Raw genomic sequence first — 18,239 nt, 5'->3', positions numbered from 1 at the left:
CATGTAAAACTGATTTTTATGCCCCACCTACGATAGTAGAGGGGCATTATGTCTGGTCTGTGTCTCCGTTCGTCCGTCCGTCCGTCTGTGCCTCCATTCGTCCGTCCGCTTCAGGTTAAAGTTTTTGGTCAAGGTAGTTTTTGAAGAAGTTGAAGTCCAATCAACTTGAAACTTAGTACACTTGTTCCCCATGATATGATCTTTCTAATTTTATTGCCAAATTATAGTTTTGACCCCAATTTCATGGTCCACTGAACATAGAAAATGATAGTGCGAAGTTCAGGTTAAAGTTTTTGGTCAAGGTAGTTTTTGATGAAGTTAAAGTTACATCAACTTGAAACTTAGTACAAATGTTCCCTATGATATGATCTTTCTAATTTTAATTCCAAATTAAACTTTTGACCCCAATTTCACGGTCCACTGAATATAGAAAATGATAGTGCGAGTGGGGCATTCGTGTACTATGGACACATTTTTGTTATTTAAGACTCTATACAATATCTTGCAATTTAAAATAGCACAACAACGTAACAACTGTCATCTGAATTAGGCAAGCTGTAAAAAAAGTTTAGCTAAAATGTAGTTCCACGTAAAATTGTTTAATATTTACTAATTTAACAAAGAGTCGTTTATCAGGACATTCAACATCATGTGTCACGGGTGTTTCATTGCAAAGTTCTCTATAATTTGTTTTATGTTTAGTTCCAAACTGTTGTGCACATGCATCAACGCAAGTCCGTTTAAACGCGATTGTCCCATAGTTGTTCGCAGGAAGGTTTTTAAAAGTGATAACTCACTGTTGGATCACTCACATTTACAACTTGTCACCCCCATGGTAGCTATGATTTTTAAGATTACAGAAATATTTGGAAAGTCTGTTTTGCAACATAATTTCAGAGCACCGGCTACAGTTTCTGGTTTTGAAAGCATTGACTCGCAAGTCTTTTGCCACAAACCCAGTTCGGATGTCATTATAGATGGACTCGGCAAATCAGTATGGTAAAAGTCTACAAAATGTTTAATTTCATCAAATGTTGAGCTTTGTACAAATGCTGGTACTAACTTCAGTGCTTGAATTGCTGTTGATGTAAGGCGCTCAATACATCGTCAAGATATGGAATACTGATGACACGTCTGTAGTAAATTTCTGGTGTGCCTGCAGGACAGTTTTCCCATTGAATTTGTTGACCGCATGGTTTAAGTATTGAGGGCTCTACAACGACGGTCTTTACAAGTTCTTCGGTCTCTGCAAACCATTCACTAAGCCGTTCGTCGATAGTTTTGTGTAGCTTCTTTGAAAGAAGGAAAAGGGAGGAGAAAAGGGGGAAAGGGGGGGATGGCTGAAAGAGATAGATAAACAAATTTAATTTAATTCATTCATAATGATTGTTTTTTCAAAATGTACATAAATGAAATTTAGAACCGAGACTCCGTTAGTTGGGCAATGCAATTATATATGGAAATTTCACTTAGAAATACAAAAATAATTTGTATTTAATCTTTCAAAATGAGAAGTCAACTTCTTCATATTGACGAGCTGTTTTGACAATTTAATTACATGTATACAGGTGAAACGCATTGATCCTTATTCTATCATTGTGACACCTCCAGGTATCCAGGTAATCCCATAACCAATTAGTGCGATGTGAGGATTAATCTTAAGTGTTAATTTGTTAATTAGCTAGTTGTTGAAAAAATAGACACTTTAAAAAAATTTGTGGTTCGTCATGGGGGTGGTCCGGTACGCCGTGGGATCACCCCATGGATCCGCCACTGCTTTTTTCTGAAGAAAATTCTTTAATTAGTTCATGTTTAGAAGACGTTTACTTTATTTTAATTGCTTCCTTCCTTACAAGAAGCAATTCCCCCACATATTTTCCGTATGCAAAGTGACCTTAGTGTGACCCATCTCGTAAAAATCTGGTGATCGCAATACGCATGGATGTCCTTAAAATAAACTATTATCTGATTGTACATGTAAAACATGTGCTCAATATCCATGCTTTTTTGTTGTTTGTTGACAAACAGGTGACAATCGTTAAACTTCGGCTTCAAAACACGAACTTTAATTACCTTCCATATTTTCACAACAACACTGACCGATTGAAAAAAAATTGATGATTATACGAAATTTATGCGAAAAAAATGATAAAATTGTGCACAGGAGACTAAGTTTATGATGTTTGTATGAATTGGTTCAAGAATTGGAATAATATTATTTTTCACAGGTCACTCGTTTACTATGACTTTAAGGCTGAAATATTTGGGAATCCAAAATCGAATAAAAAGTTGAAGATCATAAAAAAAAAGGGACAACAAGTATTATGTTTTCTTTAAATTGTTTTCTATAAACAACAACATTCTACTTTCAGTTTGCTGCCACCTTTCCTAAAAGAAGCAGTCCATCCATTTGCCTGGAAAAAATGTTATACCAAGCATGACATTCAGTCCTGTGTAGCCAGGGTACAGACAGTAGGATTCAATGAAAAAAGGGTATGTCAATCAGAGAGGCCTCCAATCATGGTTCAAAAGCACAAATCTATCACTGCAAGATCAAGATGGCCCCTTGCACTCGTTTTAGAAGAACTTTTTGTTGGAGGTTTTTTCCCAATTAAATTGTTATAAACATAGTATTTTCATTGAAGTGGGGGTCTCAACATGGGATTTGGGGCACAGTAGTTTCTGTACAGCTATGATTAAAAAAACATTCATTTTATGAATATCTTGTGAAAATAAAAACCAAAAAAATATTTCATGGCAAAATTATAACCCATTCATATATTTCTCAGTCATCACATATAACAAATTATTGATCATATAGCTCTTGATATAATTGACCTTCAAGTGTGTATACCTTCATATAGGAAGAGACCCCCCCCCCGCCTTAAATTGTCTCTACAAAAAAAGTATTTGAATGCTGTCCCTTGAATAACAGATTGTTTTCAAACTTTGAAAAAAGTAACAAAAAATAATCGAGGCGTGCATGAATTTTCTGAGTAAATATTTCCTCATATCAGATCTTTTCTTTACTGACTTTCAGATTTAATGTACTTTGCCTGATTAATTCATATACATTTATTGTAGAATTTGTATGGAGCATTGACCATAAGTTCCTGTAGTTCAGGTTATGCTATTGGAAGTTGTAATTGGGTCATTACCTCAGAATATGAAAAGGTAATAATGTCAAAGACAATAAGATTATTAAAGAAGATGTGGTATACGTTATCATTTTGTACAAACAAATTATACATCAATTTGACAGCAACCGACAAAACACATATATATTTTCAAGTACTGTTAATACGGAAATGATTGCAATGTTTTTATTTTAGCAAATTATGTGTCTGGGCATATATTGTGATAATTCAAATTTATAGTTCTCAAGTACTCTTCAACAAAAAAAGTTGTTGTTAGGTTAAATCATTAAGTCCAATAGTGCTAAATATGTGTATATTTAGTCAAACTCATCAATAAGTGTATAAAGTGTAAAATTAAAAAACTATCAACCTTGGTAAGCTTTGAAATTTGTATCATTCAGAAATTTCACATTAGTTAAAAAAGAGACTGGAGATACGAGAGGGGGGATAAGAGGGGTCCTGATCTGGAAATCCTGGGCTTAAAAACATGAAATCCCTAAATCCCGAATTTAAATAAAGTAAAACCCGACGTCCGGAAATCTGAATAAAAGAGTTCCCGGATCCCGAAAGTGTCAATCCCGAAATCCCGAGCTTAAAAACACCCGATCCCTGAGTCCTGATAAAGGTCCTATCCCCTCATACAAGAGGGGTAATCAAAATTCATATTTTCTTCACACCTTGAAACACCTTCAAATATCAGATAACATCCCAAACAACCTGCAAACAATAAGAAGATGTGGTTTGATTATCAATGAGAGTGCAAATGATGAACATTTAATTTAAAACTGTAGCTCACTATATGGCCTTCAACAGTGAGCAAAAGTGTTATGCTGAAGTTAGCTATAAAAGGCCCTGATAATTCAAAAAGAGGCCTTATTTATGAATAAACAATAAACAGAAAAAAATAATTATGACAGACATCAACCAACAACGCCACTACTTTATGAACTATGTACATCTGCTACCTGTTATCTTAAAATTTCAATATAGTGGCATTAGTTTATCACAATATATATACCGTAGATACTTTATAGTTAGATCTTATTGTATTTGTAGGTGTGTTATGTATCAGGAACTTCCACCTTGACCACTCATCCAAAGGTTGGTATTAACTACTTCAGGAAAATTTATTTGTATATATAAAAATGAAGATGTGGTATGATTGCCAATAAGACAACTCTTCACAAGATATCAAATGACACAGAAATTAACAACCATAGGTAAGACCTTCAACAAAATCATACACTGTAACACATACAGCTACACACATAAATATATACTTACATTAGAAAATAGAATAACAGTTGTAAACAATAGAAAATTTCATTGTTTTGGATCCATATATTATATATGTTAAAGAGAGGTGAAAAATACCAGAGGGATATTTAAACTCATAAGTTGAAAGACAACGCCATGGCTACAAATCAATAAAAAACAAACAAACAGAACAAGAGTACACAAAACACATTTTCACTTAATAATTATATAAAATGAATGTGTGTATTAGAAAAAATATGACACAGAGGTATACACATATTACATTTAGTTTATATAACTTGAAATGTTTGTATTGACAACTGTTATAAAACAGATCCTTGACAGTCCATTGGTAGCCGCAGGCTGTTTACTGCACTTTAGTCAAGATGTTGTCTCTGTGACACATACATTCACAGTTTTTATTCTCTATTCTATACCACTGTTCTAAAAAAAAATTAAACATTTTCGATTTGATATAAAGTTATGATCACTATTTCCTGATTTCTAATTTTCCAGCCAGTAGACCAAGCTTCCTTGAGAAATAGTGATGTGTTGATACTTAGCTGTTTAACACAGACACCATCAAACAACCCTGATGCTATGATAGGAGATTTCTGTGTTAATGCAGGTCAGTTCATTGGCCATGCTTAGGTTATTTGCCTATTATATGAGAATAGAAAAGAGAGGAAACCAAAGGTCATTAAAAATAATAAGTCCAATAAAAACAGACAATACCTTGTCAAAAATAAAAACATTAAAAGGGTAAAAGGACAAACAATAATAACCAAAAAATTACATAGAACACCAAAGACAATATTGAATAAGATTGTTGCCTTTAATTTTTAAGATCCTCATAGACAGTTTGAGAAAGGCATGACCATGTGAATAATATGAAAAAAAGAAGATGTTGTATAAAATATATGAAACAATACAATTAAGAGAACTAAAGGACTAATTTATAACAAAACAATTTACAAAAAACAAATATGATCACCATGAACCAACGACAAACACTAACAGCCTGTTAAGGTGGTACCCAACACTTTCACTAAAATTAATTTGGCTCGTTTAATTTTCATAAATTTTAACCAAGTATTTACTTTGTCCCTTTAACAAAAATATAAAAATTTCAAAAACTTTGAACCAACCCTTTTATCAGAAAAATTACACTGGTTATATAGCAGTTTGACAAACACCAATTTTGATCGCTGAGAAGCTTAATATTCCCTTTACAACACAACGTAATTAAAACGTTAAGCTGACTTTACAGAGTTATCTATCTGTAGTGTACCACCTTAAGAGACAAAAAAACTCACAAATGTACAGAAACACAAAGGCACTCAAAATATTCAATTCATAGAAGTGACAAAACATAATAACAGCACTTCATCTACATGATTGATGTCACAACATAAAATATTTTATAGTAAAGTTGTAATGATTTCAAAATTGTCTATGTTGAATTTATACACATTTTATTTGGCTTGCTGTCTTATTGATCTTGCATAAAAAAAAGTTGGCAAATAATAATAGTAAAAATATTTTTGGAAAAATGATGATGATTAATTTTGTCCTTACATTGTTATATTTTATAGATGATTCCATTAGTATTTTATCATTTAACCTATTTTCAGCTGTTACCCTTAAGAATGGAGGAAATGTTCTGGTACCCTGTTACCCCTCTGGTATAACCTATGATTTATTTGAATGCCTCAGTGGACATTTAGACAGCTGTGGTTTAAGTCAGGTTCCATTATATTTTGTATCACCTGTGTCAGACAGTGCATTAGCATATTCAAATATATTTGCAGAATGGTAAGTACAGTTATCTCCCTTTGAAAAATAACTAATTATAAAAATTATAACACACACATTTGTGCAAAGTTATATTTACTGCAATTAAAGAACATTATTATAATTGACAATACACATTTTCTGCATCAGATGTGCATTTTGGCAATTAATGTTACTGATGCTTAATGGCCTAAATGTTTGTTAATCCAAAAAATAATTTTAGCAATGAAGAGTTTATAAACAATGGATGATGATGATGGAAGTTTTTAACAACTCTAACTGGCTGTACAGCCCTTGCACCATTGGTAAACAAAGAATTACAAAAGATAACAAAATTTATACTCAAAGCCAGGAAATGAATCAGAGTTTTTCAAAAGGGAGAAATCCATATTTTTATGCCAGTACTGAACTATTTTTTTTTTTAATACAAAAACAGAGAGACTTTTTAGATTCCAATTTTAGATTTTACTTTATAAGGGGAGATAATTCAAATTCTAAACTGTTTCGTAGAAATACCCCTTTCAAGGTCATCTCTTCATCATCAGATAAACTGTCACATTAATACTTTATATTCAAATGAAATAAGATACAATAATGTAAAAAAAAAACACCAAAAGATAAATGTATAACAAAATCGAAATCTAAGTTTGTCACATGTCTAAAAATAAAAGAACAAAAGTTTATAATTTTACGTTTTTCAGACGAATGTTTATTTTGCAGGTTATCAGCATCAAAACAGTCACGTGTATACCTTCCTGAGGCCCCATTCCCTCATGCAGAGGTTAGTACTTATTATACAGGGTCAGGTAAAGAGACCAATCTCCATATCAGAATCAGTTCAGCATTGATACATGCACTATGGTTGAGATGAAATACTGGTTATCCTGTCAAATGAAAACAAATATTTCACATGTGACTTAATTTATAATTTTCTGACATCATACAAAATAGTTGTTTTTAGCAAAGTTTCTTTAAAGGGAGAATTCAGAAGAAAAAATTGTTACTTCTATTTTTCTTTTTTTTCATTTACAAACAATGTTATAATAGTCAAGTAAACCAAAAAAAAACCAACTGCTTCCAATTGTCTTGGGAATCCGGTCATAAAATGAACTTAATGCATTTGAAAATTAGAAATCTATGGTATTAGTGCCAATGAGACAACTCCCCATCCTAGTCACAATGTTTAAAAAGTAAACCATCATAGATCAAAGTAGGACCTTCAACACAGATCCTCATCTCACACAAGACATCAAGCTATGAAGGTCCCCAAGATGACTAGTGTTAAACCAAAATAATTATTAAATAAAATGGCTACTCCTCTTTGATTTGAAGAAAAGGAACTAAAGACATATTCTCCACCCAATTGATTTTTAACAACCAATGGTCTAATCTATTTTGAAAGAGAAATGAAACACTTATGAACCTCATCAACTTACTACTGAACATAGGTAGTAGTGTTAAAAACATCAAAATCAATCGATCAATCTTTATGTAGTTTGGATATTTACATTTTAGTTTTATTCTTGTAAAAGGGAGATAAACCAATTTAAACTATGTTGCATCTCTCACTAAGAATGATTTGTTGTTTTTGGTCATAAACTTATATCCTCACGTATTCTAGAGGTTTAACTGTTAAGATTTGAGTCATCATCAAAATTAATTCAGAAAAGCACTTTGGACACACAAAATGATAAAATTTAAATTTTGTTGAATATTTCCTAAACCAAAATGTTGCTTAATACAAGTCAATAATCATACTTAACCAATAGCAACATACTGGTGTGCTCTATTGAAAACATTACCTCTAAATAGCATAAACATTTAATTGAAATATAATATTGACATGCCTCATCACCATTTTCTCAATTTTTTTTAGCTGGTTGCCATTGGAAGGTTAAAAAATTGTAAAAGTATTCATGGTAAGTTTTTATATATCATTCATTCATGGAAGCCATTTTGTAAAATTTGAGTTTTGCTGGAAAAAAACAAACAATATTGATAGGTGAAATTAACTCTAACATCGCAAACTGTTGTAAAATATTTTTGCAACAATTGATGCATACAAGAGCTTAACAAATAATTTGCTGAATTTTGGCGTCTTAATTGTCATTTCATTTTGCAGCTTTGTATAGTTTTAGTCGACTATTGCGTAGTCACTGATAAATATATATTGTATGTATTTTAGTATATTAGCTATTTTGCCTATGAAATATTGTTAAAACATGGATCTCTCATTATGTATGTGCCTGGTCCATCCCATTAAATATCTTTGATTACTGTCTTCCATTGTAATTCTTTATATAATGTCATATGAATTTCTATTCTGAATTTTCACATTGTTTGAAATTAATGTTGTCATATAACACTTCTGTATATATATATAAAAATAGAAGATGTGGTATGAGTGCCAATGGGACAACTCTCCATCCCTGTCATAATTAGTAAAAAGTAAGCCATATAAGGTCAAAGTACAGACTTCAAAACAAGTGCCTAGGCTCACTCACACTGAACAGCAAGCTATAATAGGCCCTCAAAATTACTAGTGTAAAACCATTCAAACAGGAAAATCAATGGTCTAATCTAAGTTAAAAAAAATGCTGATGAACCACATCAACAAACCACAACCACTGAACAACAGGTTCCTGTACATCATTTTATGTGTTTGTTTTGTTTTTATTTCAGATGGTCTGAGTGAAGATTTTAAACCCCCATGTGTTGTATTCAGTGGTCATCCATCATTAAGAATGGGAGATGCCGTACACTTTCTGGAAATGTGGGGAAATTCATCATCAAATACAATCATTTTCACAGGTTTGTAATTGAAAGCATTAGAAGCATTGGATTTTTTACAAAGATATTTTTGATAAGATACACTTCCTAACAAAATAATATGGTGGTTCATACAAAAGGCCATTGCTGTTTCATAGACTTAATTTAGCCTAAAATTAGTACAAAATATCATTTGAGGAATTATTAAAAAGAGATCAATTATAAAAATAGCAATAAATTTCTCTTGATATAGATTTCAAGAATGTAGGTATTCTCTTGTAGTTGTGACCTGTTGTCTTTTTCTTGCATGATGAGATATTTATCTTATCACACTTTGGTGATTTTTTTTTAAAACTTAGTTAATTTGATTGGCTAATCCAGCACATGATACTATATCGCTTTATATCAACCCTCTATATTTAATTTAAATAATAATAATTAATTTGTTAACCAGTATTCGTATACTGAGATTTGATAACTCAATTTGATATCAAGCAATTAAAGTAAATTTGATTCATAATTTAACTTCTTTATAAAGTTTTTGACTGTTTAAGATATTGCATTTGTTTATTTACCCTACATAAAGCTATTGTCGGAAGTATATGATAAAGCGATTTTAAATACATGGCTTTTTCCATATCAGCCTGGGTATCATCCCTCGACCTTTATCAGCACCTGGACTCCGTCTTGGGATGATACCCAGGCTGATATGGAAAAGGCCATGTATTAATCTCTATATCTTCTTGTACCATGTCAGGTCATATTTTTTTTATTGTAAGATTTCAGAAACAAGACTTTCTGTATGCATAGGTTTTTCAACATATCTTCCTTTACAGAACATGTCTGGTTATACAATTTTTCTTTTCTTTTTTTCAGAACCAGATTTTCCATTTGTAGAGGCCTTATCACCATATCAACCATTACAGATTAGAGTAAGTTAACATCATGTCTGTCTGTCTGTCTGTCTGTACATTTGTAGAGGCCTTAAGTAAGTATCATTTTTCAGGGCTCATGTCTACAAAGAAAAAGACATTATATACTCAATTTCATAAATTGGGGCTATGTTGCAGGCATCTTGTTCTCTTGTTGTTATTTTCTGTCATTTGGAAATGTTTTATTCACATTTTTTCTCCGGATCCTTATGTTTTGTCGAGTTTGTTTTTTGGTGTGTCGTTCAGAAAAGCTCTTTCTTTTATGAATGTGATCCATTCTCTTTTTCTTACACACTGATTTTTCATTTACTTGCGTAAGCTCAGATATTTTGTCAGAAAATGATTAATTTTATCAATATTTTACTATTATTTGGTGTGAATGTGAAATTACTTTTAATTATATTTGTTGACATTTAAGGTTAAATTCTGGATTAATTTGCAATTGCTGTGCTGTATATAGTTCAAGGTCAGATCATGATGAAAGCATCTGTTCACACTATTGATAAACAGTAATATTCATATATCGCTAAAAGAAATATCTTATTCACACAAAATAATTAAAATGAGTATCACCTTGGACATGAATTATATTTAAAACAAACAAAAATCCAATAGATATGAAATACTAATTTGTGTCAAAAGAAATCATTACATTTTTGCCATACTGATTTCAGCATTCTAGTGATATTCATACTGATAGCGATGTCAATGTGTTTGTATTATTTTTCATTTTTGCTGGTGTGTTGCATACACGAATTTTTGCAGTTCTTTGTTTCTTATAACGTGACTCTGTACTTTAAAAGATCTTGTCATTATGTTATTGTTCTATTATGAATTTGAAAATTCTTTGAACGACAAAATTATTTAACTCAGGTAATGGTATAAACCATATATGGATTCTTAAAAATTCTAAAAAACCTCCAGATAATTTCAAATCTAGGTCTATTTCTGAAATTATTTCTAACATAACTTCTGATTTTTAAACCCTGTATACCACCATTCCCAATGTGAAATTTTAATTGTTTTGAATAAACATTGAACATCAAATTAATTTCCTATGTGACATTTACACTTTCTGACGTCAGACGCATGAAGCAATGAATGTGTTTTGGGATTTGATAGATGCTGTTGTTCCTTTTTGTAAATGATTGCTTGTTTTGAGATTGTAACACAGTGATGACTGCTGTACCCATAATTTGGCTTCTGTTTATTATGTCTGTTTTGTTCACCCATCTTTGTAAATATAATGGAATTTGATGCGACTGTCATATAAGTGAGAGGTTTAGCGCTATGAAAGCAGGTTCAATCCACCATTTTCTACATTTGAAAATCCTGTAAAATGTCAGGAATATGACAGTTGTTGTCCATTCGTTTGATGTGTTTTGTCATTTGATTTTGCCATTTGATTATGGACTTGACGATTGAATTTTCCTCAGAGTTCAGTATTTTTGTGTTTTGACTTTTTTCATTATTGTACGTTGTGATATAAAAATAAAAAGATTTGGTAAGATTACAAAAGAGATCAAATGACAGAGAAGTAGTTAGCAGCTATAAAGAAATATTATTGATTCTTTTACAGCTGACGTCTATGGTCTTCAATCTATGCAGTTTCTTTGCTGTGAATATGGACATTTTCAGTCAGAAATTTAAAAAAAAATAATTGTGAAAATGCATCATGTTAACTTTACATTTGATTTATTTAAATAATTTCAGTCATGTTTTATAGTTCTGATAAATTGAGAAAACTTCTATCATATTTTATAGATTTGATATATTGAGAGAACTTGAATTATGTTTATACTTTCAATAAATTTAGAGACTGTTTGACTCTTACTTGATCCTTTTTTATAAGCCCGTCTAAGTCGGGACGTATTATGATATACCGTTGTCCCTCCGTCTGTCCGTCTGTCTGATTGTCATCCACACTTCGGACAATTATTAAATAATGCTTCCACCAATTTTTATAAAACTTTGTTGAATTGTTTATATCTATTGAGGTAAGCTCCCTTTTGATTTATATAAATTTCAGATTTTACGTTTCCGTGTTATGAATTTTTATGCTTAAAATAGGGGGGATTTTCCAGTTTTTGCAACAGGCATATCATGCACTTATAACACAGCTCTTATTACTTATGAAGTGTATGACAGTACTTTGATCTTGTTTACAGGTGTGTTATTGTCCAATAGACACCTGCTTAAGATTTTCACAAGCCAACAAGTTGATAAAAGATCTGAAACCCACACATCTAGTTGTAGCAGACAGTTATATACAGCCGCCAGTATCAATGCCACATAAAACAGAATTTGTCATTAATTGGGTAAGTTAACTTCTTTATATCACCAGATATGTATTTTCATGGTCCATTGAACATAGAAAATGATAGTGTGAGTGGGGCATTCATGTACTATGGACACATTCTTGTTAGATAATTAATAAAATCATTGCATGAGTCGAATATCTGATTTTAAAGCTTAATGCCAGAAAAATAAATAAGTCATACTGGTAATTTTATGATAAAAAATAAATTAGCAATTAAACACAATGAGAGTGCTGAACATCAGGTTTAAAAACTCATGTATGAGAATTGGATACATGTATTGCCTTTTTCTAATTCTTACCCGATTTATCCTATTGATTAGTTTTATTTAATCAACGTGTGGTTCCTTTGATCTCAGTTATTCATTTGTCAAAATTTAATTATGGTGTCAAGTTTTTTTGCTTTTCTCTAAATTTACTATTGTGGTGTCATGGAAAAAGGCTAACTGATTTCGGATGAAGTTACATGAAAATCACATCTTTGTTGCAGATCATTTGATTTGAAAACAAGGAATAATTTTGCCTGAATATTGTTTTAAATTCATAAGGGAAACAGATACAAACACCAAATCTTATATGTAATGCAGTATTTCTCCACTCTCAACGGTTAAATTTTAAATATCTAAAACACTCGGCAAGCCTTGCATTTTAAATTTGAAAATTCAACTGTTGAGGGTGGATAAATGTCATATCACAATATATGCAGTGTGGTAGAATCTATATATTCAGTCTTGTTATTGAACTTGAATAGTAATAACAATCAAGCCAAAGATCGTTTTTTACTGTATTGAAATTAAATAACTGGAGTTGATATCATATACATTGTACATATCTTTATTCTCATAAACCAAAACCCATGGTATAGAGATATTATAAACATTAATAATATAACATATAGTCAGAATTAATACAAATGTATGAACTACAACTTGAAAAATATTTCCAGCTACATGTAATATAAAAACACATTATGCATGTATACAATATTATATAAAAGTTATCAAACAATGTTTCCCCTAAGAGTCCAGCTGTTAATTAATCAGTCTGATAAATTTGCACAAGTATTCAAGCTGTATCCAATTCGTGCTCATTATGAACTCTATAATTATTATACCCCCGCTTTGAAAAAAGGGGGGTATACTGTTTTACCTCTGTCTGTCCTCCGTCAGTTGGTCAGTCCGTCAGTCTGTCAGTCAGTCCGTCCGTCCCAGGAATATTTTTCGTCACATTTTTCTCAGGAACTTCACTACCAGGATTTCTGAAATTTGGTTTCAGGCTTGATATAAGTCAGCTATACTGTGTGATGTGTTTTCAGATTCATCACTCGACAACTTCCTGTTTACCGAACACTTGTATCATTTTTACACCTGATAGCCAAGTTGAAAATTTTTTGTCATCTTTTTCTCAGGAACTGCACTACCAGGAATTCTGATATTTGGTTCAGACTTGATATAAGTCAGCTATACCGTGTGATGCGTTTTCAGATTCATCACTCGACAACTTCCAGTTTACCGAACACTTACCATTTTATTTCGTCACATTTTTCTCAGAAACTATAATTCCAGGATTTCTGAAATTTGGTTTCAAGATTTATATAAGTCAGCTATACCGTGTGATGCGTTTTCAGATTAATCACTCGACAACTTCCTGTTTACTGAACACTACTATCATTTTACACATGATGGCCAAGTTGAAAATTTTCATCGCATTTTTCTCAGGAACTACAATGCCAGGATTTCTGAAATTTGGTTTCAGGGTTTATATAAGTCAGCTATACTGTGTGATGCGTTTTCAGATTCATCACTCGGCAACTTCCTGTTTACCAAACACTTACATACTTTTACACTATTAACATTATCCACTTGCGGCGGGGGTATCATCAGTGAGCAGTAGCTCACAGTTACACTTGTTTATTACAGGTAAACACAGGATGGTGGTTTTAAGTAGAAGTAAAATATATAGGCTTTGCAGATACCAATTATTCATTTTATGTATTTTGTAACATTCAGCTCATTCTAGCTGATTTTTCAAAGGTTAACTTTCAAATTCTTATCACCTATTGATATAAGAGAGGATCTTACTTTGACAATGTTGAAATACAAACAAGACCAAGTATAACAACTATCATAAAATTATTTTAAATTTTATTGTTTTCCAGGAGCCCTCACCATTGACATACAGAAGAGGGGAAGTCATATCATTACCAATAAAAAGACAGTTTGAAACTATAGAAATCACTCCGGAGGTAATTAAATGTAGAAATATTCATAGATGCAAGGGTAATTAATGTCACCACTAAAAAATACACAAATAAAATGAGGTAATACTGTTAACTTTTTTTTAAGGTTTGGATTTCAAAGATAGCATTATGGTAAAAGATATAGCACCAGGGTATGACAGTGCTTTCAGGCCCTTGGGAGAACATTTTTTCATTTAAGGGCCTTTAAAAGCTGACTTTGCAGTATGCATTGTTGAAGGATGAATACAGTAACCTTTACGTTGTTAAATACTTAGTTATATGGTCTCATGTGGAAAGTTGTCTCATTGGCAATCATATACCATATCTTCTTATTTATACCACATCTAGGAGCATTATGTTTTCGATTTGTGCATGGATTCGTTCGTCTATCCGTTCATCTGTCCCACTTCAGGTTAGGCAGCAACCATTTGATTTTCTGGGGGGGGGGGGGGCTTTGGTTTTTTTTTGGAAAAAAAAGTTTGTTTCCAGTTTTTGGAAAAAAAAATTATTATTTTTGATTCTGAGAAAAAAAAATTGTTTGTTTCACCCTCAGCTGCCACTATATGTAATGCTAAAATTGAAATAAAAAAATTGCTTTCGACTTGTCGCGAAAAAAATTGTCCAGAAAAAAAAAACATAGCCCCCCCCCCCCCCCCAGAAAATCAAATGGATGCTGCCTTAATGTTTTTAATCAAAATTTTCAGTCATGTTTATTTTTGTTGAAGTTGAAGTCCAACCAACTTGAAACTTAGTACACATTCATTTTTGGGCCTTTTTAAGCATATTTTAAGCAGTATGGGTTTTGCTCTTTGTTGAAGGTGATCTATAAGTTGTTAATTCCTTTGTCATTTGGTCTTGTGAGGAAAATTGTTTCATTGGCAATCATATCATTTCTTTTTATTTTCATATTAATTAATTTCAGTAAATAGCAAAACATATTATACCAGATATATTCCAATGATATGACATAAAAACACTTTAAATTTATTTCATTTTAGCTTGCAGCATCACTTGATCCACAGGAAGTTAGATCTGGGTATAACATAACCATGGTTACAGGAACATTAAGTTGTCATGACAACAAGTATATTTTGAAGGTGAGATATTTATATGAGATAAACTAAAACATGTATGCATATAAAAAAAAGTTTGATTTGCAGTAAACATCATGTTAAGCAGTTACTTTTAACAAACTTATTTTATTTTTTCATAAGTGTAAAACCATTCAAACAGGAAAATCCATAGTCTAATCTATATATATATAAAAAAAAGAGAAACGCCTATGAATGACATCAGCAAACAACAACCACTGAACATCAGGTTTCTGACTTAGGACAGGTGTGCAAACAAATGCAGCTGGTTTAAATGTTTTTATACTTACCAACATCTGCCTTTATCTGAAACAAAAGTGTAGTATCATAACATAGAAAGACACACAGTAAAATGTCAGTTGGAATGGCTTAACTCAATCAAAAGACAGAAGTAACTAATCCTATTTGTATTAAATCTTTTCTTGTAACAGAATGTGAAGCATTTTTCTGTATTTCATAAATAGAATGAGAAGAAAACATTTTTTGATAAACCCCTGCTTTAAAAAAGTGGGGGTATACTGTTTTACCTCTATCTGTCCATCCATCCAGATCCATCAGTCAGTCCGTCAGTCCTTCTGTGCCATGAATATTTATGTTGCATTTTTCTCAGGATCTACTTGACAAGGATTTTTTTGAAGTCAGTTATACTGTGTCATTTGTTTTCAGATTCATCACTCATCAACTTCCTGTTTACCGAACACTTGTGTCATTTTACACATGAAAGCCAATTTTATAGTTTTCATCACATTTTTCTCAGGAACTACAATATAAGGATTTCTGAGATTTTGTTTCAGGGTTTATATAAGTTAGCTATATAGTGTGATGTGTTTTTAGATTCATCACTTAAAAACGTCCTGTTTACCGAAATATTTCGTTGGTTATATCATCAGTGAGCAGTAGCTAGCAGTTTTACTTGTTTATAATTATATTGTAGAAACTACCAGATGAAGTTCCCTCTGGAACTAAAAGAAAAGCTGAGGGAACTGTGAATAGACAAAAGACATACATGTGGGGGAATGTTAATATTCCTGCTTTTGTAGAAGCTCTTACAAAGGTAATGAACTGTGAATAGACAAAAGACATACATGTGGGGAAATATTAATATTCCTGCTTTTATAGAAGCTCTTACGAAGGTATGATCTAGGACTCTTTACATTATATACATGTAGAAAATTTGATTTGTCCTTGTTATAACACAGCGCTCTTACTTCAGCTTTTAGCTTTTTAAAACTTTGTGGGAGTCTCTTGCAGAGTATATTTGTTAAATTTGATTTATGAAAAAAAGTTTTCATCTTTGGTCAAAGCTAGCATTTTTGTAAAAGACCACACAGTACATCATAGTACAGTTTTTGAAACATTTTTGTTTATTGATATTTGCTTGTTTTTGTTTACAGAATGGTTTTGTTGATATAAAGGTGGAGGACACTGGCGAAGGATGTACTATTGTTGATTTGGTAAGATCCTATGTGGCAAAATATTGATCTGATGAAAATTTTTCAATTACTGTAGATTAATTAATATTTTTTGATAATTAATTCGTGGGTTTTGTGGATACATGTGAACAACGAATAACAAATTACGAAACACCATATTACTCCAAAAACAAGAGATTGAGCGACACAAATCCCATCAGAAATTTGTCTCACTATGTCACAAAATAATACAAATAAAAACATTTCCACCTAGACGGTTTAATTAATGAAAATAATCACCAAAAAGAAATAAAAAAGAAATCAAAGTAAAATGTAAGAAAATAGATGCTCATTGTTGAAGATTGTCTATGACGGTGACCTACAGTTGTTTTAAAAAAATCTATGTTATTTGGTTTCTGGTGGAGAGTTGTCTCATTGGCAATTATACCAGCTCTTTTTACTTTTATATTTCAGCCAAATGATGATACATTGATTCAAGTGGAGCCTGATAATACACATATAATATGTAACGGGGAAGAGACTGTCAGGATTAAGATTAGAGACGCTTTGTTAAAATGCTTGAAGAAAATCTGATATTAAATATGTCATCTAATGTATTTGTATTATTTATATTTTATATAATCGTGAATACTGTCAATTCAGAAATTATTGAGTGCATTTATTGGTGCAATTTTTTGAAGAATGAAACAAAAATGCGAGATTTGTTATTGCAATTTCAAGGAACTGTACTTTCAGATATATGTATCAGATTCTTGCTACATTGAAAACCTATTGGTGACCTTCTGCTGCTGTCTGTATTTGTCTCTTTGACACAATCCCCATTTCCATTCTCAATTTTATTTATCAGATAACAGAATGCAAGTTCTTATTATTGTGATACTCACCTAGTCACATTTATTGGCATTAGTAAATATTTCACAATAGTTTCTGAATTTACAGGATATGCATGTGCATCAAAAAAGATTGCAAATTAAAATACTCAGCGAATGGTCAGTAGGAAATTTTTATCAATATTTATGTCCACTGGTTCAAAGAGGTGTAGGTTACATGGAAATTCAGAACATCCATTTCGTCCCTGGGCTTCTAAAATGTTGTAAATTACAAATTTTTCAAAAAAAAAAACCTCACAAACAGGCTTTGAAAATTTTGGCAAAATGCATGCTTCCAAAATGTCGTATGTGAACTTGAACAATTTTGTAAATAGCAGTGAAATAAAAACTTTGACATTTCTGGATTATCCAAGAACTTAAATTATTTTCACAGAAATAAA

At 31.6% G+C, this 18,239-nt stretch overlaps 1 protein-coding gene across 1 annotated transcript in view; it reads left to right on the top strand.

The window, feature by feature from the left end:
• LOC139502522 (integrator complex subunit 9-like) overlaps nucleotides 1-17,561 on the top strand; it is a 32,273-nt gene extending 14,712 nt beyond the window's left edge. Inside the window, exons 7-21 of the mRNA XM_071292010.1 lie at nucleotides 2,373-2,493; nucleotides 3,085-3,174; nucleotides 4,194-4,238; nucleotides 4,911-5,022; nucleotides 6,029-6,209; nucleotides 6,909-6,969; nucleotides 8,065-8,107; nucleotides 8,871-8,999; nucleotides 9,834-9,889; nucleotides 12,058-12,207; nucleotides 14,365-14,451; nucleotides 15,444-15,542; nucleotides 16,471-16,590; nucleotides 16,931-16,990; nucleotides 17,423-17,561. Of these exons, the coding sequence (XP_071148111.1) occupies nucleotides 2,373-2,493; nucleotides 3,085-3,174; nucleotides 4,194-4,238; nucleotides 4,911-5,022; nucleotides 6,029-6,209; nucleotides 6,909-6,969; nucleotides 8,065-8,107; nucleotides 8,871-8,999; nucleotides 9,834-9,889; nucleotides 12,058-12,207; nucleotides 14,365-14,451; nucleotides 15,444-15,542; nucleotides 16,471-16,590; nucleotides 16,931-16,990; nucleotides 17,423-17,542 (1,474 nt within the window). The 3' untranslated portion in view covers nucleotides 17,543-17,561. The remainder of the gene's footprint in view (nucleotides 1-2,372; nucleotides 2,494-3,084; nucleotides 3,175-4,193; nucleotides 4,239-4,910; nucleotides 5,023-6,028; nucleotides 6,210-6,908; nucleotides 6,970-8,064; nucleotides 8,108-8,870; nucleotides 9,000-9,833; nucleotides 9,890-12,057; nucleotides 12,208-14,364; nucleotides 14,452-15,443; nucleotides 15,543-16,470; nucleotides 16,591-16,930; nucleotides 16,991-17,422) is intronic.
• The last annotated feature ends 678 nt before the right edge of the window (nucleotides 17,562-18,239 follow it).

This window comes from Mytilus edulis, chromosome 14 (assembly GCF_963676685.1).
Source record: "Mytilus edulis chromosome 14, xbMytEdul2.2, whole genome shotgun sequence".
NCBI classification, from domain to species: domain Eukaryota; kingdom Metazoa; phylum Mollusca; class Bivalvia; order Mytilida; family Mytilidae; genus Mytilus; species Mytilus edulis.
This window is presented reverse-complemented; position numbering and strand designations above follow the sequence as displayed.